Here is a 24180-nt window from a genome sequence, read left to right on the forward strand (position 1 = left end):
GCAGATAATTCTGGAATAATACGCCTTCACTCTGCGGTTTCATGCAATTTGTCAGTTCTTTATTATTTGCCTTTTGCCTGGATTTCTTCATTTTCCATTCCCATATAGTAACTTCTAGCCATCTCCTCTGGGCGTTGCTACATCTGTTCTGCCTTCTGCTTCACTTTTAAAATGTTCTTACTCGCCCTTGTTTGATCCATTCTCCCACCCCACTTCTTTTAATATCCAGTACAGCGTTTTGCTGAATTCAGGAGATTGGGTGGAAGTTATACTGAGAGCACGGAAAGAGGTGCCATGCATCGACAACCCCCACTACTCCCTCAAGCTGTTGCGTATCCCCTCTCCAGTGTATTTCCCTGTGATCCCTTCCAGTCGTCTCTGTATTCTGTTCACACGAAAGTTAGCAGCGATAACCGCGGCTCGGATAATGCAGATCTGAGGGGACAGGAGGGGAGAAAATTAGGAGGCAGGGAGGGGGAAGTCTTGAATGCCGCCATACCATCCACAGAACTCCTCTCTAGACATCAGTATGCGGAGTTATATATTGTTATTGTTTTCCTGTTTTTAAATATTAAATGACAGAAATAAATACATACAAATTAAAATATACATTATTATAATCACGGAGCCGCTGGAGGGTTGCTTGGGATCCATATATTTTCAAGTGGACGACAAGTTCTTCCAACAGAAAGATGGCATGGCTATGGGAAGCTCCTTATCACGTATTGTGAGCAACATCTTCATTGAGAATTTTGAGAAATCGTCTCTTCAGTCGGCACAACATAAACCATCGCTGTGGCTCCGTTACATTGATGACACTTTTGTTGTCTGGCCTCATGGTCCGGAGTGGTTACAGGATTTCCTCAGCCACCTCAATAGTTTAAGGCCGTCCATTCAGTTCACTATGGAAATAGAGTCAGAGAGTGCGATTGCCTTCCTTGATGTTGTGGCCCTCAGGAGAGAGGCGACAGTTGCCACCAAAGTCTACAGGAAACCCACCCACACTTACCGATACCTCAACTTCAACTCTAACCATCCGCCGCTTGCGAAAATGGGTTTAATTCAGAGTCTGCACAACAGAGCTTCCACCGCATGCCAAGAACTACAAGACCTGGTTAAAGAAATCGGCAGCCCGAGAAGTGATCTCCAGCTCAATGGTTATCCGTAAGGTTTCATTGACTCGGTCATTAACTCCAAAGGTAGCAGGTGTCCGAATAAAGAGCAAAAGCCTCTGGGCTCTGTGTACATCCCATATGTGAAGGGTGTTTCTGAGAAGTTCAAATCGATAAAACTTCAGGACGATCTTCAGAACTAAACACACACTTAGGGGTTCACTCATGAGAACCAGGCCGGAAAGAGATTCGCAACAGACGGCACAGTGCATCTACAGTATTCCCTGTGAGTGTGGAAGAAGCCATATTTGGGGAACAGGCAGACCTCTAGCCGTTCGGCTCCGTGAGCATAGGCACAATCCCCAACAGGGTCTTCTAGAAAAGTCAAAATTAGCCCAGCATGCCTAGAAGATTGTCATAGGGCAGGCTGGGATGAAGCTAGGAATTTCGAAATTGTAAGCAGCAGCATGTATAGAAAGTACAAGAAATCGACCCATGTTGCATGCTTAACAAATCCAATCAGCTAACCCAGTTCGGACTTTCCTCCCACCTGGATATCTCTTATGAGCAATGAGGTTACCAACTCACAGAGATCAGTATGCTGTGACAGGTTTCTATACGGTTCAGTTTTTACTCCACAGATGGGGCTAGCAAGGCTCAAATTTGTTTAACAAATTCTCCATTTAATGCTACACATTGGGTTTCATGGACCCGGTTTATTGGCTAGGTTTGTTGCAAAATACGAATATTTACCTCCCTTTCTAGCTTAGTTTGAAGTCCATGCATACTTTCCTGTTATCTCTCAGGTAATTAAATAGCTGTAGTGGATCTGACAGGGGTAGTCCAGTGATTGAGGTTAGCTCTTTCTAATGGACCAAATAGAGTAGGTATATGAAGGTACTCCTATATAAGGTATGCAATCTACACAACAATATTCTGTATTTATAAAAACAAAGAAGACACCACTATATCAACATTTGTTTATATGTATTTGTTTTTACAAACGCAACATGTTTCGACCCTCATACCGGGCCATCATCAGGCATACAATGCTCAAGCTTCAGCTATTGAATTGCAATTAATTTTTATTTAGCTCTTCAAATGAGGATCCTTATTATATATTGAAATTATTTAAATGCATAAATTCATAAATTGAGTTTTTTTTGGTCACAATTTAAAATTTAAAAATGCTTAAATAATAAAATTTAATTTAATAATTAAATTTTCACCAAAAAGACTGGATTTATGCATTTAAATAATTTAAATACATAATAAGGATCCTTATTTGAAGAACTAGATAAAAATTAAGTGCAATTCGATAGTTGTAGNGGTATATGAAGGTACTCCTATATAAGGTATGCAGTCTACACAACAATATTCTGTATTTATAAAAACAAAGAAGACACTACTATATCAACATTTGTTTATATGTATTTGTTTTTACAAACGCAACATGTTTCGACCCTCATACCGGGCCATCATCAGGCATACAATGCTCAAGCTTCAGCTATTGAATTGCAATTAATTTTTATTTAGCTCTTCAAATGAGGATCCTTATTATATATTGAAATTATTTAAATGCATAAATTCATAAATTGAGTTTTTTTTGGTCACAATTTAAAATTTAAAAATGCTTAAATAATAAAATTTAATTTAATAATTAAATTTTCACCAAAAAGACTGGATTTATGCATTTAAATAATTTAAATACATAATAAGGATCCTTATTTGAAGAACTAGATAAAAATTAAGTGCAATTCGATAGTTGTAGCTTGAACATTGTACGCCTGATGATGGCCCGGTATGAGGATCGAAACATGTTGCGTTTGTAAAATCAAATATAAGCAAATGTTGATACAGTAGTGTCTTCTTTGTTTTTATAAATACAAAATATTGTTGTGTAGACCGCATACCTTATATACGTATCTTTATATACCTTATCTCCCACTCACCTGACGACGGAAACAAAATTAGTTTGCGAAATGTTGTGTTCTCTAATTTCTAGAATACCGGACGATGGACGAANCAGCTATTGAATTGCAATTAATTTTTATTTAGCTCTTCAAATGAGGATCCTTATTATATATTGAAATTATTTAAATGCATAAATTCATAAATTGAGTTTTTTTGGTCACAATTTAAAATTTAAAAATGCTTAAATAATAAAATTTAATTTAATAATTAAATTTTCACCAAAAAGACTGGATTTATGCATTTAAATAATTTAAATACATAATAAGGATCCTTATTTGAAGAACTAGATAAAAATTAAGTGCAATTCGATAGTTGTAGCTTGAACATTGTACGCCTGATGATGGCCCGGTATGAGGATCGAAACATGTTGCGTTTGTAAAATCAAATATAAGCAAATGTTGATACAGTAGTGTCTTCTTTGTTTTTATAAATACAAAATATTGTTGTGTAGACCGCATACCTTATATACGTATCTTTATATACCTTATCTCCCACTCACCTGACGACGGAAACAAAATTAGTTTGCGAAATGTTGTGTTCTCTAATTTCTAGAATACCGGACGATGGACGAAGTCCAAAGTCCCAGTAATTCTGAGTGTTATGCACCATCGTCAGAACCTTTTGAAATCTACTTATATGTGAACTGATGTGTCTACTTTTCAAGATGTTACATAAAGTGCGTGAAACCCTTGCTAAGGGGGAGCCCCACCTCTGCTACACATATCCTACATGAAGTGCTGAGTTAGCGTTCGAAAACTGCACACATGCTCGCTCTGTGCCACGTCATCATACAGCAGCTCTGAGTGTTTCTACTGTCTTCCGTCTCAGCGTTTAACATTCACACGTCATCGAACGGTTTCATACGGCACAACGCGAGTCCCTAAGGGCGAGGGTAGACCAAGGACGCAGGCAAACTCAACGCAACCGCAACGTCCGAGAATTGTCGTCGATATCAAGCAGGCAACTGATTTCCAGATTAGCAAGCGCACGCTGAGGAAACTTGTTTGCTCACATCATCTCAAGAGCTTATGTTCGTCCCACGTAATGCGGGATTGTATTTTTTTACTTTAATTAACTTCTGCAAATGTCAGATAGTAATACTGATCCTGTAACAATATGGCGGTAGTTGAGACCGGTTGAGACGGCGTGAGAAGAGAGGACGACGACCGTAGGGGAAATATTGGGATGTTAATTAATTTGTTTTAATTAAGGTCAGTTTATTTTAATAAGGAAATATCGCGTTCACACGCGGAACTAAAATTTTGACATGCAGTAAAACTAGAAGACACCTGAGACCGCCTCTGTGGTCTAGTGGTCAGAGTTCCTGGCTACAGATCCAGAGGTCTGGGTTCGACTCCCGGCGCTACCAGATTATCTGAGAAGTAGTGGGTCTAGAAAGGGGTCCATTTAGCCTCGTGCGGATAATTAAGGAGCTATTTCAAGGAAATAGCGGCTCCGGTCTAGAAAACCGAAATTAACGGCCGTGGGGATTCGTTGCGCTGAACACGCAACACCCTCTATACGCTAAAGTTGGCAATATCTTCGCTGACAAGCGGTGGTCGCTCGCTCGGTATAGTTCGCTTGCGGAATACAGGCCACGGCGTTTGTTTTTGTTTTTAGAACACACTTGATGATGGCCGTATGGAGTTAAACCATGTAATGTGACTACGAGTATATAAGAAGTTGTATTTAAGAAGGAAATATATGTGAAATAAATGGTCTATATGAATGCAACAGGATGTTTAAATGCAATATTAGGAAAAGAAAACATTAGGTGTATCCGTTCTTCTGTGACAGTTTAAACGGAGGCACTTATATTGTTTCGAAAGAACTTAACCTGGATCCAGACTCCTTCTGATGAGAAATTCTTTCCCAAGCCAAATCTATTTTGTCCTGCCTAACATAGTCTGGGTGGCATTTGTCATATATACCAGGCTCTTGCTCAATTAACAGCACAAGAACAAAATTAACGCCTTCGTCAACCTTTCGTGTCAACTTAAGAAACAAGTAAGTCTCTGACGCGCGTTATAGAACAGCTGACACTAGGAAACCACGCGGCAACGAAATTGTGAGAAGACAAGCATGCTCTGTTGCCTGGAAATTGAGTTTCTCAGTCTTCCCGCGAGTTGCGTTGCCTTTTCTGTAATTTGCGCTGCTCCATTTACTAACATGTGTTCAACTCAAGCTGATAACAATTCTCGAAAATCGCGGTTGCGTTGCTGTTGTCAGTTTCCTTGGTGTTCCCTTGCCCTAAGAGTTTCTTCAGCAGTTCATTGCACTGTAGTGACGGTTTCCCAGGAACACGTGGAATTTGTTCTCTGTCTTCACACCCATACGCTTGAAATTTGCACGTTTGAACTAAGGCGATCACTGAAAAGAATTCTTGCAATCGATACCCTACTAATGCCACACAGAAGGGGGAATTCACTCCTGCAGAAGCATTACACACTGGCGCCACCATGTAAGAAACTCCTGAAATAACCATCGTAAATTTTAATCACCTATGAGGCACGAAGACTGGATTACAACAGACACAGCTGGATGGCCCTGAACAGTGGCCAGGAACTGAGCATTTCAGAGATCGCTAACAATTTAATGTAACAGCTGGGGGTCAAATCGTCATAAAGAAGTACACATTAGTTCCATGGAAACGAGCAGGAGGGCGCAGATGTGGGTGTTTGACGCATGTGTGGGTGGTACAGCGATCCCAACAGACAGAAAGCGGCGGTGTCGAGGTTAGCAGCGGGAGTTCGTATCCATTCTTGTTGGACTGCGCTGTCATTCTGGTTTTGAACACAGATGTGCAGGAAACTGAAAGGATTAACAATGTTCCATTACGTCAACATTTTTATATGAGGATAGTCTCACCTTGAGGCAATCTCTGTTGCCCTTGTAAGGTTAGAAAGAAACAAGTCGCGCGTGACGTCACAAAGTAAGTATCAGTTTCCAACAAGCAACAACCGTGGATGGGTATCGTTGGACATTTCAGCTTCGTCGCATGCAAAGCTCTCTGTAGCCTTAAGTCGTCTGATCCCTCATAAGGAGTAAGAGGAATTATAATAAAGCTTATATTTGGCGTTGTGTACTCTCAAAGACGAATCAGAGAAAAGAAGAGGAATGGGGAAGGGAAAAGAAGAGTAGAAGAAAGATGATAAGGGGGAAAAGAATGAAACAGTGAAGATAAAAAGAGGGGACTGTAAGAAACGAGAAGCCAGAAGAAAGAAAAAGCAGACAAAGGGAGAGAGAGTTTAAGAAAGAAAGTGGGAAAAGAGAAGAGAAAGATGGGGAAGGGAAGGAAAAGGAAGAGATAACAGAAGAGGGAAATGTAAAATAAAGTAAGCCATAGCTCAAGCGGTTAGTCGCTGGCTTCCCATAGCGGCGGCCCGGGTTCAATCCCAGGTGTGGTAAAGTGGGATTTGTGGTGGACAAAGTGGCGCTGGGGCAGGTTTTCTCCGACTACTTCGGTTTCCCCTGCCAATCTTCATTCCACCAATTGCTACACAATCACCTCACCTATCATCTGGGGCTGGTAGAATAGGCCAGAAGTGGCCGCAGTACAAGGGACTTAGTCCTACCCACTAACAATAAAAAAGTAGAAAAAAAGCAAAGCTATCCCTGTACCAGCCCCTGAAGGCCCATAGGGTTGTGAGACGTTGAGGGTCCCACATTATCTAGACAATTGGCTCAAAGATGGCGGTAAGGTTGTCAGCCTTACGCGCCGGCCGCGCTTTACTCCCCAGGAAAATTATTTAATTAATTCCTGGTACTCATTTCTGTTAGAGGCTGAAGTCGACCACAGAGCCATAGTGCGGTCGGAAGGATTAGGTCAATTGAAAAAAATCCCGTGACCTCATCGGGACTTGAACCCGCGACCTTCCGGTTTGTAGCATCTATGAGCTGATTGTCTAGAAAATGTGGGAACCTCAACATCACACAACCCTATGGACCTCCACGGCCTGTTACATGGATACCTTTATTTCTACTTTTCCTTTTTTACTTACTAGTCAGGTAAGTACGTCCATTGGTCTGTACCATGATTATAACTCAGACGTCGATAATACAAACACTAATCGATTGATTTCCATGAAACTTAATATGAGTGTAGCACACTGAAGATGTTTAATCCCCATAGGTTTTTATATCATTAAAAAATACCAATACAGCGACTTCTGATTCTGATACAGTGTAAGCTTGCTCAAGACGTAACGATCCTGATAGGTAACTGAGAGGTGATCGGTTCGAAACTAGGCTGGGATTTATGAATATTTTATTCTGAGGGTTTCAATGCCATTTCTGAATCCCTCTAAACGAATTCCCGGGGCAGTACTTCAATTTAGGGCAAGTTATTTCCTTCCACATCCTTTCAAATTTCTTTATCATCATCACCTCATCATCCAGCGCCATATTCCCTGAGTTATTAATGACAGATAGTTAAGTGAACTGCAAAAAATGAAATAAATATAAAGGATTTTGATACCGTGTTTAACAGAAATCCACAATTTTGTTCAAGAGAGTACTATGGGACGAGGATGCGCGCGCGCACACACACACACACACACATTGCTTTCATCACTGACCTCTGATACGTCTGAAGAGGTTGTCTGGAATCTACGTTTTTGTAGCTAGGAGCGCGGATAAAAAGAAACGTCAGGATCCAATGAATAATATTACACTTCAACCCGTTTCTACTTCTTTCTGAGGTGTGTGCACTCACGTCACATCTTTAATATGGCTTCATATTTAACCGCGTGGCCGGAGAGTTTCTGCTGGGAAATACTTTTCTTTTTAAACATAATGCTCTCTCCAATAACGGAAATTCTGTAAGTCATTTCAAATTACCAACAATTTTAAAATTGTTCTATGGTATAATAGTGAAATTTCGTTTTTAGTTTTATGTATTGTTTTGTGAGGCTTTGTGTTCATTTTCGTAACATAATGATTTTTTACGGTGAGGAGTTGTTAGCCCCACGCCAAACCCTCAAGCTGGAGGGCCACCCCTTGTCGGCTGTCCGCGACTGCTTATTCAATATATTCACAGGTTCCCTCCAAAATTGGAGGGCGTCTCCTCCATCCGCAACCTCAGAAGTCAAGGAGGATGAGGTGGGCAGGTCATGTAGCACGAATGGGGGAGACGAGGAATGCGTATAGGATATTGGTGGGAAATCCAGAAGGAAAGAGACCACTGGGAAGACCAAGGCGTAGGTGGGTGGACAATATTAAAATGAATCTTAGAGAGATAGGATGAGATGGTATGGATTGGATAGATCTAGCTCAGGATATGGACAAGTGGAGGGCTCTTGTGAACACGGTAATGGACCTTCGGGTTCCATAAAATGCTGGGAAATTCTTGAGTAGCTGCAGAATTGGCGGCTCATCCAGAAGGGCTCAGCTCCATGAGTAAGTAAGTAAGTATTGTTTTGTGAAGAGGAAGGCTTTATATGGTTCAAGAGAATCAATTTCGAATCACATGTCCGCTATGACTGGTGTACAGTTTCAGTTAAATTATCATCGTTATGTTTAGACAGGAATTGGTTCCGAGAGGTGAGATGAGATGAGGTGAAATGAGGTGAGATGAGTTGAGATGAGGTGAAATGAGGTGAGATGAGATGAGGTGAAATGAGATGAGGCGAAATGAGGTGAAATGAAATGATATGAGGGAAGATGAGGTGATATGAGATGAGGTGAAGTGAAATGAGATGATATGAGGGGAGATGAGGTGATATGAGATGAGGTGAAGTGAAATGAGATGAGATGAGGGGAGATGAGATGAGGTGAAATGGGATGGGATAAAATGAAGAAGGAATATGAGCGGGTTCTAAAATAATTTCGATTCGGTTATAATTGTTTAAGAAGAAAAATTACTATGTAAGGTTTGAGGCTTTCACGGCGGTGACTGTGAAGAAAGTAGTCTTCTGGGATTTGGCACCGTGTATATGTGGTGTTAACCGACGTTTCGGAGGAACTTATCGCCTCNTATCATTGGTCTGACTTCGGAAGTTCTGGCAGCCGCGTGGCTAATGGCGCAGAAAATGAAAAATTTCCAGTCCAGGTACAAAAGAGTGGCATAAAACCTGGTCTGCTGCCGATATACAATGGTATCACTTAATGCATTCGTTAAAAGCAGAAATTCTTTAAATATTTTGAATGATATTTTGGAATCCCACGACCATCTACCCTATCACCCATCTACCCATCGTCACCCTATTTTGTTTTTCATATTTTTACGTTGACTACCATCCCCCAAATAAAGGAAAAGACAAGTAAAATAAAATAAAAAATAATGATGGTTCAGTATTAGCCGAACCATATAAGGCCATATTGTCTGTCTCGTTGGTGGTGCCATCTTCAGAAGTTTATTTGTATAACCAGAACCCGAGAATAATATTTGAATTTATCTCCAACAGCCCCACAATTTTAGGCTTTCGGAGAGAAAATCCATGGCGGAAAAATTTTGTAGTTACTAGGGTGACAACTAGAGTACTAGAGTATCCGTCAACAATACAGCACTGAAAAGACATCAAGAATGTGCCATTTACTAAAAATGTATTTCGATACTATGATTGTTAAAATCATTGAAATATCCATAGGATACTACACGGTACACTAATTCTGCCCTGATTTTATATGTATTTTCTTAGTTCTTAGTTTTTCACTACATGTTTCGGCCTCACATGGGTCGTCATCAGGTGATTCTGCTCTCTGGGGAGACCACTGCACTGTACTTGTTTGTTCTCTGTGCACATTTCATGAACGTCAATGTTTAGTTCATGTTAGTTGTTGTAATTTTGCAGCTATTTTGCGTCCGTTAGTACTGTAATATACGTATATAGCCTGTATTAGAATGACTAGTATACAGTTTCTTGATTTTCATTATGTTTTCATATATCAAATGTTACGATATATGTACTTAGGTTTATTGTCGTGTTTTTTTTTTGCTAGTGTCCTTATCGTGGGACAATGTTGCCTCAATACAAAGGGATGATAAAATATAATATATATAATATAATATAATAATTGGGTGACAAGTTTATACGAGAGTTCCATAAGGAATAAAAGTAAAATACAATGCACTAAAATCATTAAAAAATAATAATACCAAGGATAATAAAGAGGAAATTGAAGTGGTTCCCTTCCATTATATTCCCCCAAGAAATGGTGTATTTGAAATCATTGCAGGATTTATTGAGTGTCGTAATATCTCCTACAACAATTCACAATTTCATCTTTAAAACAAATTTGAAATTCTTCATTTTACGGTCTTTACGAGTTCATCATCTTAGCAGAACATGCAATTCTGCTGAACACTATTAAACTGTAATGAGGTAATCCCCCTTCAAAGAGGCCGTGGAGGCCCATAGAGTTGTGAGACGTTGAGGCTCCCACATTTTCTAGACAATCGGCTCACAAATGGCGGTAAGGTTGTCAGACTTACGCGCCGGCCGCGTAGTTTTCTGGTACTCATTTCTGTTTGATTTTGTGTCGACCTCAGGGCCATAGTGGGACTGGAAGGATTAGGTCAATTGAAAGATCCAATGACCTCATTGGAACCCGGGACCTTCCGGTTTGTAGCATAGTGTCTCACTCAACTACGCTACCGCATGACCCAATCATGTGCTGAGATATGAGGCATTCATTTCGGTGAGCATAAAGACTTCTATCTTCTGGGATGTCGTATCTTAGGTCCGGTAGTAATATTCCGACATTTCGCAGGAAAAGCATTGCCCTTATCTTGAGGGTCAGAAGGTAAGCAAAGCATGAAGAGACCAAGGAGATGCTTGGTGAGATAACCATACCATATGACATAACATTCTAGAAGTTAGTACTTTCTAATCTTGTAGTTGAAAATTGCACATTTCTAAAGGAAAGTTGTCCCTTAACTTAACTAAATTAACCACTACGTCATGAAGGCGTATGGGGGAGTGGATGTATAGACTCATGTTTCCTTGACCTCGGCAAAAGTTGGTTTTTGCCTTCGGAAGAACAGATTTTTTGGCAAATCCCTAAAATAAACCTGCTGTTTGAATATTTATATTATATTATGCCTCCTCGAACTTATGGCTCTGCATTAGTTCTGTTTTATAGAAGTAAATAATTTAGCGAGTTCAATACATTTTTTCACGAACTTCTGCACTAATGAGCCGGGATAGCTCAGTCGATATAGCGACTGACTACCGGCTGGAGGACGGAGAATTCGGAGTTCAAGTCCCGGTGGGGAAAGAATTTTCTCTTCTTCACGTCGTCCAGACAGGCTCTGGGTTACACCCAACCTCCTATATAATGGGTACCAGGGGCTCTTTCCTCGGGGATAAAGTGGCCGGGGCGTGAAGCTGACCACTCAGCTCCAAATAGTGCTGAGGTCAAGATAATGTGGATCTATACATCCACTTCCCCATATGCCTTCATGGAGTAGTGCTTAATTAGTTAAGCACAGGGACAATTTTACCTTTACTCCTGCACTAATAAAGTAAAAGCTGTCTGTCTTGAAACATCAAGCCACAAAGACATGAAGGAGCGAATTCATAACCTCGGCAGTAGATGGAGGTGAGTTGTAGCTTTACGTCCCTGGTGCCTTATCTCCGGCGAAAGATCGGCCACTGGACATCAACCTAGGTAGTTCCAAGAGCTAGTCTGTACGCTGCGAAGGAAAACGTTTCTTTCCATTGGCTCTAGTCGTATCCAGATTCATCCGGAATGCAACCACAGCCTAGTCACTGGATCAACTGAGATATTCCACTCACACTCAAATATTTAATTTGTTTTACATTAAAATATTTTGGGTTAAGTGGCTTTTGGGCCACTCTGTAATACAATGAGGAGCTAGATATCTTGCAACCTTCTCCAAATAGAACGATGAAATCAAGGAGGATGGGATGGACAGGGCACCTAGTACGCATGACGAAAAAGATGAATTCATACAGAGCCTTGATGGGAAACCAGAAAGACAGAAACAGGTCAATAGGAAAACCTAGACGTAAATGCGAGGTTGGTATTCAAATTGATCTGAAGTAAAGATGATGGGGGTGATGGACTGGATTGATCCGGCTCAGAACAGGGAACGAGGGGGGGGTTCTGTGAACGCAATAATTAGATATTGGAAATTTCATGCGTAGCGGGGCGACACGCGGCTTCTCAAGAAGGACTCAGCCACATAGAAAATGTTTTCTTTATACAGAATGTCCGGATTAAAAGTGTCCAAAATAAAATAATTATATCTCAGAAAATATTTATTATACATATTTATGGGTTACACCATTACAAAAGATAACTATCAGTTTTTTTTTGCGTATATAAGTTTCTCAATAAATTTCAACGGGGACTCTCTTGGTGGCACGACAAATATCCAGACGATCCAGCATGTTTGGTGTTACAGTAGCCACAGCGTCCCTTATGCGGGCTTTCAGGTGTTGCAGGTCGTTGATCTTAGCTTGGTAGACAATGTTCTTCACATAACCCCACAAGAAAGAATTCAGTGAGGTTAAATCTGGCGACCTAGGAGACCTAGCAATTAATCCACCTCTGCCGATCCATCTCCCAGATGATTCCTAACATGGTGGCAGAAATGTGGCGGCGCATGCGCGTAAGCTGGACATAAAAAAAACTTTCAGGGTTTTCCTTCCCGATGATATAAAGCAGATACGCGTATGACAATTAGTTTCCTAGATATACCTTATTTATTTTGGGCATCTTTCATCCGGACACCCGGAATTTTAAACAAGATAGGAAAGAAAAAATAATGTTCACAGTTCTGGCAGTATACAGGTGTAACTGTGCTATGTTTATTGCATACATAGAACGTATTGCAGAAAGGGGGGAAATTTACATAATTTTAGTCGGGAAGTTTGGAGGAAAGAGCTCACTTACGAGACAAAGACTTAAATGGATGGGTACTGGATCTTAACGACATAGGGTATGCATGTGTGGGCTGGAATCATTCAGCTCAGAACAGGGACCAGGTTCTTCTGATTAGGCAAATAATATTTGAAGGGCACAAAATATTGAGAATATTTGAGAAGCTAAGCTGCTACGGTTTTCTACGAGAAATTTTCCTTCAAACAGACTTCTATGTCAATACACTTTTCTTGGGTGGTTTATACAAAAGGTAAAGTTCTCCCTTAATTAAGTCTCAGGATGTAAAGACTTGCCGGTCACAGTAGCCGAGCGGTCTAAGGCATGTATCGTCTTCGCTCGCTTGGAAACCGGGATCGTGGGTTCGAATCCCACTCAGGGCATGGATGTTTAGTTTGTGTGTGCGTTTTTCTGTGTTTGTGTACAGGTAGAGGCCTTGCGACGAGCTGATCACCCGCCCAAGGAGTTCTACCGAATGTGTAAGATCTAGAAAAACTGAAAGTGAACGGAGAAGTTCACGGAGGTAGGCCTAGGCCCATTGGGGCTGTAGTGCCAAGGAAAAAAAAAATATAAAGACTTATTGGGGAGCGAAGGTATAGCTTCACCATTCTTTATCTCGACTCAAGACGGAAGCAAGTGGTCAGTTTCACTCCCCGCTCGCTTTACTCGAGAGAATAACACCCTGTATGTGTTGGATAGGAAACGGGGTGGGCCCCAGAGCCGGTGGGTACGCTGAGGAGTAAAGAAGGATCTCTTGCCCCTGCCAGGATATGAACCCCGGTCGTTCATCCCGCAGCCCGTCACTATACCGACTGATACCTGATTAATATAGACAAGATAATTTTTGTCATATATACCAGACGATGGATAGAGCCGAAAATAAGAAACCTTACAGTTCTGTACAGCATACATCATCGTCAGAACCCTTTCAAGTCTATTAAGATAATTAAAACTGCGAGTCGGTCATGTACTAATAAGAGAGACTTCCGACTTGGTGACGTGACACAATGACACGCATTCTGTGATACTGTACAATATTATTCAGAATTCGACTCAGGTTATAGTGGTCCCATCAGATGAAGAGCTTCTAATCACAGTCGAATATACGCACATTCATAGACCGACAGTTCGATAGTGATACAGAGGCATTCTTCAACGCATTCCTCACGAAACTTGAAAAAAATACCACAACAGCTGGAATTCCTTAAACACAAAAGAACAAAAGTAATATCAATACCGTGACCTAGTATGAACTTAAATAAAGGAAAAAGTATATATACACGTTTCTTTCAGTCGTTTCCCTTTGAAAATTCAGACTTTGAAAACTGACATCTACAACACTCAAAAAAGGAAAAGAAAAAACATACAGAAGTGTCAAGTGTAAAAAATTTAAACATTAAAAAGTTTATTATATCCGATGGAAAACTCCTCTGTGGTCTAGTGGCCAGAGTTCCTGGCCACAGATCCAGAGGACCCGGGTTTGATTCCCGGCGCTACCAGATTTTCTGAGAAGTTGTGGGTCTGGAACGGGGTCCACTCAGCCTCGTGTAAATATTTGAGGAGCTATTTCAAGGAAATAGCGACTCAGGTCTAGAAAACAGAGATTAACGGCCGTGAAGATTCGTTGCGCTGGCCACGTGACACCCTCTATCCGCTAAAGCTGGCACTAACTTCACCGACAAGCGGCGGTTGCTCGGTCGATATAGTTCCCTTGCGGACTACAGACCACGGAGTTATTATTATATCCGACGGAAAGCGATGTCTGTTACCACTATATCTGAACTTAAGGGTTAAGAAACATTTCGCAGTAGAGAGCGATTCTGAATTATTGTCGGGATTTCCGTTTATGGGCCACAGAAACCACTACAATAATTTCCTTACGTTTTGAGATCTCATTGGATGCTTACATTTATGTTTACCAATCAAAGAACAGCAGGTCAGACAATCAAAAATGGAGGCTTGGCACAGTAGGAGTTGAAGTTCACACTTGTGGGGTAATATGAATTTGTATCATTGGCACGTTCTTCCTATTCGTCTTCTGACTAAAAACGTAAAAATTAGAATATGTAAAATTATAATTATGCTTGTAGTTCTGTATAGGTGTGAAACTTGGGCTGTGAAATTAAGAGAAGAGTAAAGATTGATGGTTTTTGAGAAAAAGGTAAGAGGTAAAAGGTAAAGGCAAAGCTATCCCTGTAACAGGAGGCCCATAGGGTTGTGAGACGTCGAGGTTCCTACATTCTCTAGAAAATCGGCCCACAGATGGCGGTAAGGTTGTCAGCCTTATGCGCCTCACGCCTTATATCCCCAGGAAGATCCCTGGAACTCATTTCTGTCAGAGTCTGATTTGACCCCAGGGCTATATTGCGGCTAGAAGGATTAGATCTATTGAAAAATCCAATAACCTCATTGGGGATCGAACTCGGGATCTTCCGGCTTGTAGCACAGTACCTTAACCAACTACGCTACCCCTACCCACTGAGGACAGGGTGCTGAGGGGAAAATTTGGACCAAAGAGAGTTGAAATAATTGGAGACTGGAGAAAGGATTGCTTAACGAGGACCTTCATAACTTGTGCTCTTCGTCAAATGTAATTAGAATGATCAAGTCAAGGAGGATGAGAGGAGCAGGGCATGTAGCACGGGTGGGAACGAAGAGAAATAAATCCATACAAGATTTTTATGGGAAATCCAGAAGAAAAAAGGCTACTAGGGAGGCCTAGGTGTGAGAGAATTATATTAAAATTGAAATTTGGCCGCGCCATAGCTCAAGTGGTTAGTCACTGGCTTCCCACTGCGGCGGCTCCTGTTCGATCCCGGGTCTGATCAAGTGGGATTTGTGGTGGACAAAGTGGCGCTGAGGCAGGTTTTCTCCGAGTACTTCGATTTCCCCTGCCAATCTTCATTCTACCAATTGCTCCACAATCACCCTCACCTATCATCTGGGGCTGGTACAATAGGCCAGAAGTGGCCGCAATACATGGGACTTAGTCCCACCCCGCTAGTAATAATAATAATAAAATTGAAGTTAGGGGAGATAGGATGGAATGGTGTAGACTGGATTCATCAAGCTCGGGATAAGGACCTGTGTGGGTATCTTGTGAAGGCGGTAATGAAATTTCGTGTTCCATAGAGCGTTCGGAAACTCTTGAGTAGCTAAGTGACTTTTGGCTTTTCAGGAAGGACTCGACTTTATGGGGATAATTAGGTACGTACGTGTTTTATTGCTGAACAAAAACTATATCTGACTTCGTAACGTTAATCAAGCACAAGCCTGTATCAAAAGTGACCTTGATATAAGGATTATAAAAGGAAATTAAGATAACGAAGCACACAGCTATATATTAAGAGTCGGTATAGCTGGAGTCCGAGCTTCGATTCCCAGCAATGGGAAGGTTTTTCTCTTCCCCATAGCTTCCAGACCGGCTCTGAGGCTCACCCAGCCTTCTATCCAATGGGTACTGAGGGTAAAGCGGCCGGGACTTTACACTGACCACTCACCTCCATGTAGTTCTGAGCTGGTGGAGCTATAACTTCACTCTCACATACATCTTCAGTGCACGGTACTTAATTAACTAAGCACAGGGACAATTTTACCTTTTATTTCTTTGTATCTGCTTTACGAGGACACTCAGCGAGGAAGTGGAGTGACAGAACTAGCAGTGAACACGATGTCCGCGCTTTTAACGTCACGGAATCCATTTATACCGCGAGATGGGATGCGAATGGACGCTGACGTGAACTTCTCTCGTAATTCTTGAAAGCTTTATAACTGCGACCTTATGTACTTACAAAGCCGTTACAGTTAATAAGCTGTACGCTTGAACACCAAGGAATCTGGGTTCTATTCTCCGTAGGAGCAACAAATTGTTCTTCCGCCACAGCGTTCATATCAGATCTGGAACCCAAAACACCTACTATACCGTCACGTGTATGAGTGACTATAGACGGGGTTTGGATTTGTAATTGGATTTACTGAACTCTTACAGAGTACGCTCTAAGATATCTCAGTGTGCTGTATCTTCACTTGTTGTGGCCTGTTAACGGCTTCCAATGTCGTAGCTCCCTCAGCTCCAGTGTTCACGTCCTCACTGGTCGGCGACTGCGTTACACAACTCATTCCCAGGCTGGCGGCCATCTCACACCAGCCTCTGATTGAGTGAACCCTCAAGTCAGAGTCACGTTGCAACTGACGGTCAGTCAGTCTGTCTGTCTTGGTGTCGAGCCCCAGCTGGGGCTCATGACCAGATATTTCTTTTGAATGAAAGTTACTGTCTTGTCTATGTGTAGCGCCCTCTCTGACGAGAGGTCGGATCTGTCATTTGTTAGTCAGTCTGTAGTAATTAGTCCATTGTCTGTATTTACACATATTTACAATACACACTTATTTCTTATATAAATGTACAATATATACATGGCCTCTGTTAGTCCAGGCTAGGTAGAGCAGATTATGCCCTCAAGTTATATAGGGGGCTTCTTATACGCCTTCGGCACAGAACGCATAGAAAACACCGCTCCTGATTATTGTAGTTCAATTGTTGTCGTGGGAACATGTTACTTTGCGAAGACGTTACTCAGTAACTGTTGTAGTACATTTGTACATTCCGCAGTCGTTGCTTAGCAACGGGTCTATATGCTTCAATACAATTGGTAACGGTATACTTTATTTTGGAGCAAAGCGGCTGGAGGGTGAAGTTGATCAGTCATCAAGCAGAACCGCAGTTAATAATACTTGTACATGTCTACTAACCCCATAATTTTGCTTGGCATATAGCATACGTAATTAAGCACAGAAGCAACTGTACATTTTACTCTATTTAATTTATGATCCCATAAGAATATTGTCCTTCTTTATAAAAGATGAGTTCTCTGTCGTTATGTTTTTTTTTCTTTTTTGTTGCTAGTGGGGTGGGACTAAGTCCCTTGTACTGTGGCCACTTCTCGCCTATTGTACCAGCCCCAGATGATAGGTGAGGGTGATTGTGGAGCAATTGGTGGAATGAAGATTGGCAGGGGAAACCGAAATACTTGGAGCAAACCTGCCCCAGCGCCACTTTGTCCACCACAAATCCCACTTGACCAGACCCGGAATCAAACCCTGGCCGCCGCGGTGGGAAGCCAGCGACTAACCGCTTGAGCTATGGCGCTGCCACGCTATGTGTGTTAATGCATCCTATAACCTGAAGTGAGGTTGTTAATTTCTTGCCCAACCCCATCCTAGAGTGTGTTGTTACGTGCCACAGTGACTAACAAGCGGGTTTGGATTGGTGAATCGGTTTATTGGATCTTCACTAGTCGCAACTGCGAATAATCGTAACACTTTCAATATTGCTGCACTTATAACACACACGTCAGGCTTTCTATTCACTTCCCTTTTAAGCATTTTACACTAATCTCTCAATTAACTTGAGCTCTCCTGGACTCTCCACACACTCTGACATTCAAAAACTCTCTCACTTTCACTTAAACACTGAAACTTGTTCCAGCTGGATTCTCGTTTTATATATCCTCCGCACCGATCAAGCTCAGAAACCCCAGTTCTACTGTTGCATAAGGAAGACCAGACAGGGAACAAGTCAGGTGATTGCTAGCGATATCTTCATTGGTCCGCTGTTGCTTAGAAACGCGCAATAACATTCCTCCACTGAGACATTTTCCAGTGATGCCTTGTATTCGGTCTCGGTGTGTTTACCGGTCAGTTACCTAGCAACGGTCTGGCCATTCGCATTACAGTATTGTGGCGTGCCAGGAAGCCGAAATGGTTGAGGAGATCAGAGTTGATTTCCTAGGCAATGACCAGCGTTCCGCTACAACCCTACAATCGGAACGCATCCACTGCTGTATAACGGCTAACAACGTAACAGTGGAGTTTCCGCCGTTACAGACAAATTGTTGAAGCAATGTTTCGATAGCAGCGAGCGTAATGAAACCTTCGAGATGGGATTCCCTACCGAGTCCGCGTGGAAGTCATAAGAGTCCGACTGCGACAAAAGACGAGTTCAGTTTGTAGCTGACCTTGTTGTTGTTGTTGTTGTTGTTGTTGTTGTTATTGGAGAGGGTGGGTTTCCCCATGCACTTAGACCAACTGTTGGTCCATTGTGCGTCCCCCTGTGATATTCTACCAGTCTCTATTCCCTACCAGTACTGGTGCGTGCCATCAGTCCCGACTCAGCCAGCGAGTTCGGCCTCTCCTGGCTCAGCGGTATCTCGATGCTTCCCCCATATACCAGAGGTGTTAGAGACTACTGTTGGGCTGCAAATGTCCTGAATTTGGCTCAGAGGTCCCCTTGGGATATGAGGTTGTTTTACGTGCCGTAAAGCTACGACACGGGACCCACGGCTTAAAGTCCCTCCTGGAGGACTTGTTCCCTGAATTTTTCCGCTTGTAGCTGACCTTAGTTGAGTAGTCAGTCTTCAGTTGGCTTCGAGGCAGTAATTGTGATTGTGAATATTTGTACTTGAAAGTGTAGAGGAGATTGCCCAATAAACTTATTCGCTAAATCCGAGACCTGCGTGAACTGATTTGTCGCGTTTCATAGGCAACAGGCGTCAACTGGTGTCAGAAGTTGGATTCTTACAACCGTCAGAATAAACAGCGGTTATTTCCCTACACAACATTAACAGGTTCATATTTGTATCTTCCGTGAGACAAGAACAACATTTATATATTATATATTAACTACAGGCTTCGAAAATATTCTATACACCCGTAGGCTTTATGCAGAATGTTTAGTTTAATTCCATATTGCTGCGTTTAATGTAGAATGGGCGTTAGTACTTTGAGATAATTCAAAATTTATCCAGTTAAACCCAGGATTCGAACTAGAGGCCTTCGAAAACGTTACCATGCATCTGATTAGAATGCACAGGTGGACAACCTTATTCATGCTAGGGGGGATTTTCAGTCGTTTAACCCCAGGGGCATTAAATCTGAACCCAATTTACAAATCCCGTGTTGTGTGGGTGGCTCAGAGGCAGGTTAGTAGAGGAATGGAATTTTTAACTGATGAATATTTACATCTCACATGCCGTAAGAGAGAAAAGAATAAAAGCTCTAAAATTAGAAGATATTGTTTTTAAAGAAGTACACGTAATTATACTGAGTACTCACCAAAATTCGCCTGTATCTCATATAGAAACTGCATCATCTGATCTGAACCAGGGATGTCTTCTTTAAGTTAAGGATGTCTTCCATTTAGTTAGAACCAATCCTTAGCGACCTAACACCGCCCCATCAATTTCGTTGAAATGACGTCATGGGATCCTCTAGAAGGAAATAAAGTGAGGCATCTGAAGATTTGGGTAACAATAAAAACTGGAAAAAGTAATAAACCGGATACTAATAACAATTCAGTTTACCCTTATAAAAAAATGTGTCGGGATAGCTCAGTCGGTATAGCGACGGGCTACGGGCTGGATGGCCGGGGTTCTATTCCCGGCAGGGAAATAGTTTTTCCCCATACCGAATCTGAGGTCCACACAGCCTTCTATGCAGTTGAGAACAGGGGATTTTTCCACGGGGGAAAAGAGGACGGAGCCTTAAGCTGACCACTCACCTTCATCTAGTGCAGATGTCAAGAATGTTGAAGCTATACCTTCGCTTCCAAATGCGTCTACATGGCCTAGTGCTTAATTAATTAAGGGTAGGGATAAATTGATCGCAAACCTGTTTCGGTTATAAAGCAAGAATAATTTGTATTGGCATGTTATGTTCCATTTCACGTGATATGTGTCTTATACACTTCACTAACACTCAAGACTTTCAGGTCTTCAAGTACCAGCCGTAGTCCGTAAGCGAACTACACCGACCGAGCGACCGTCGCGTGGTCAGCGCAACGAATACCCAAGGCCGTTAATCTCGGCTTTCTAGACCGGAGCCGCTATTTTCTTGAATAGCTCTTCAATTAACCTCACTAGGCTGAGTGGACCCTTTCCTAATACATGTGAAATCTCATACTTGATTTTAAAGCACCCAATATTATTGAAATATAAGCAGAATTTCCATTTTACTGAGTCGGATTCTGGAGTTGTTTATTTTGTTCAAGTTTACCTTGAATGTCGTTGATTTATTTCATTGTTTCTGGCGACAAATCTGCGTTCTTTACGAACTTTCCTTAGATTCCGACATGAAACTGAAATTTGCATGAATCTAGGAAATATAAATTTTTAGCGCCTTCAATTCATTTAAGTCATTAAATATTTCCTGAAATATTCCAAAGAGAAAAAGCAACGTCTGTGTCAAGTTCATTTACTACAGAACAAAAATGTTGGAAGATTTTTTTAACAACACACAATGACATCCAACCTGGTTCCACAACGTGCAATTACGGAAGCTGCGGTAAGGAGGGTGTTTGGAGTAAAGGGCTTAATTCTAGCTGGGATTTCACAAAGATTTTCTTATCATTCGCCACTAACTTGTCTGCATTTGAATAAAACACGCGAATTATTTTGTGAACCTTGTGCAAATTATGCGCTACACACATAACATGTATCACTACGGGGTAGCCCACTGAAATATGTATGTTTAGCTACTACTTAGCCTACTTTACTAAAAGTAGCCTTATGTGACCTTCATGCTGTCTGTCTGTCTGTCTGTCTGTTAATCCCCCCCCCCATTAACTTTTGAATATCCAAACCAATCTTTATGAAATTTGGCATGTATATCCTGGAACCTCAGCCCATTTAAACGGCGTCTTCATAAATCCTTCCCACCGGTCTGTGTATACCTCTTTCATTGCCAGGCAACGGTTGTGGAGACAAGTTTCAGTGACGACGAATATACGCAACAATAGATGAATTGTTGGAGGCGTCATTTCCTATACAGTTCGTGTCGTATGAGAAAGAATCTGTGGTTATGACTGTGTGTCCCCCTATCGTTGCTAGGCAATGGTTCGGTATAGACTTCCCCGAGGCAACGAAGAATTGTTGGAGGCATCGTTTTTTATGTGGTCCATACAGTATCAAAGGAAAGTAGGCGATGAGTTATTTCCAGAACTTCTTGTTTCATAATACGGTGCGGCACGTATGAACAACAAGTTGTCAAATTTCACATCATCTAGCTAAACAGTCTGCATCTCTTCATTGAAAACACGTGATACTTTTTGTGATTTTCAGCTTGTTTCTATTATTTTGAATAATTGCGTCCCCTCTCCCAGTGCCTCCTTGAGTCAAGTAGCCCTAAGGAGGGAGCGGTTGTATATTAGTTGCACCAAGAATTCATTTACTTAGCTTTTGCTTAGCAATGTCAGTCTCTTCTGGCTCCACTATTCAGGCTGTCAGGAGTCATCCCACTGCTTCCTCGTTAACGTTGTTCGTCTTGGGTAGCCTGCAGACGTACTGCTGTTCTCCAACCGCTGAAACATTCAATATGCAGTGAAAGGGGAGTAAGTAATTATTTATTACTTTGTTTCGTCGGCACCATATATATGTATATACTACAGGTGATACGCTGCAGACATTTGCCGGCATGAGAGAACAAATAATTTCTCTGAAAACGTTTGATTATTATCCAAAAACCCGATAACACATTGCAACCTTCCTCTAATTTGCATAGATTTCTTTATCTAAGGAAAATCATGTATATCCTTTCTCGCAAAATACTATTTCTTTTTCAATTTCAATCATGGAGCTTAATTAGATAATTTCTATTTAAAGTTGACTCATCTTGGCATTTGTCTGAGTATATTTCACATGGAAATTGCGTTCAGTTAATGCTTGCTACCCGAAATTTTTGTCTTCTCGTCTGCTGTCTAAAAAACATAAAAATTAAAATTGTAGTTTTGCCCATGGTTTCGTATAGTCGTGAGACTTGGTCCCTGGCATTAAGGAAGGAACACAGGGTGTTGAGGGGAATGTTTGGACCCAAGACGAATGAAATAATAGGGGGTTGGGAAAATTGCATAATGAGGAGCTTCATAATATGTACTTTTCGCTACAACTAGAATGATAAACTCAAGGAGGATGAGATGGGCAGGGCATATAGCACACACAGAGAGAAGTGAAATGCATACAGAGTTCTGCTGAGAAGGCAAAAAGGAAAGAGATCAGCAGCAGGACCTAGACGTAGATATCAGGACAGTATTAAAATTGATCTTAAAGAGAGAGGATGGGGTTGTATGGACTGGAGTCATCTGACTCAGGATAGGGACCAGTGGAGGACTTTTGTGAACACAGTACTGAACCTTCGGGTTCCACAAAATATCAAATTCATCAGTAGGAGAGAGATTATTGGCTCTCAAGATGGACTCAGCACCACGGACTTAGTGAGGTGGAGATTATGTATTTAAAAAGTGGCACATCGCCGAAGAGAATCGCTTTGAACAGTATTAAAAGTGAAAAATTCTGAAGGCCCTGAAGAAGAACTCGCACCAGAAAGCTCACTAATTAGAAAATTACGATTTTATATGCTAACAATGTCGGCAATGTTTATGTATAATAAGCAATGAAAAGTTGTCCGTATGCTTAACTAATTAAGCGCTATATCATGAAGACGTATGGAGGAGTGGATGTATAGATCCACGTATTCTTGAACTCGGCACTAATTGGATGTGAGTGGTCAGCTTCACGCACCGGCCGCACTACCGACAAGGAAATAGCCTTCGTTACCCTTTGGATAGGAAGCTGTGTGGGCCTCAGAACTGGTCTAGACGTCGTAGAGAGAAGAAAAATCTCGCTCCTACCGGGACTCGAACTCCAACCACTCTGTCGTCCAGCCGGTAACTAGTCGCTATACCGACTACGCTATCCCTGCTCTATGTATAATATATATATTTCATGTTTTAATTTAAAGTTACATTTAAAATTTGTCATTACACCCCAAGCAAACAATCGAAGTTAAAGGTACTTTTTGTTTATGCGAACAGAATTTTGGATGTTACTTCGTGCAATTACTTGTAAAGTAACTGCTGCCTCGTTCAAAATAAATAAAAGTAATAACCTAACAGCTGCCGGCGCGTAAAGTTGACACCTGAACACCATCTGGCAGCCGACTGTCTGAAGAAAATGTGGGAGCCTCGACGTCTCACAACCCTATGGGCCTCCAAGGCTTATTACAGTGATAGCTTTTAATAACCTAACAAATTTTTTTTTTCATATAAATATCTTGTTATTACTAGTCTCGCTCTGTATTATGCAAATATTATATTCAAATTCTGACTGGATCATCTATTCTTCTTCAAAGCTCTTCCTGATTCCTTTGTGACAGTAGGTAGTGTGATATTAAATTCAGGGACTACNGTGTGGCATTTGGA

The 24180-nt window shown here is 41.5% G+C and overlaps 1 protein-coding gene across 1 annotated transcript; it reads left to right on the forward strand.

Moving 5' to 3' along the window:
- Positions 1-697: 697 nt before the first annotated feature.
- On the forward strand, positions 698-1168 carry LOC111867609. Its single transcript, XM_023857602.1, has one exon. It carries the CDS (start codon positions 698-700, stop codon positions 1166-1168), a length of 471 nt encoding a protein of 156 aa, XP_023713370.1.
- The last annotated feature ends 23012 nt before the right edge of the window (positions 1169-24180 follow it).

This window comes from Cryptotermes secundus, unplaced genomic scaffold (assembly GCF_002891405.2).
Source record: "Cryptotermes secundus unplaced genomic scaffold, Csec_1.0 scaffold548, whole genome shotgun sequence".
Classification (NCBI taxonomy): Eukaryota; Metazoa; Arthropoda; class Insecta; order Blattodea; family Kalotermitidae; genus Cryptotermes; species Cryptotermes secundus.

Excerpts from the sequence above, each read along its gene's own strand:
- LOC111867609 (XM_023857602.1), top strand. The coding sequence starts at position 698 with ATGGCTATGGGAAGCTCCTTATCACGTATTGTGAGCAACATCTTCATT.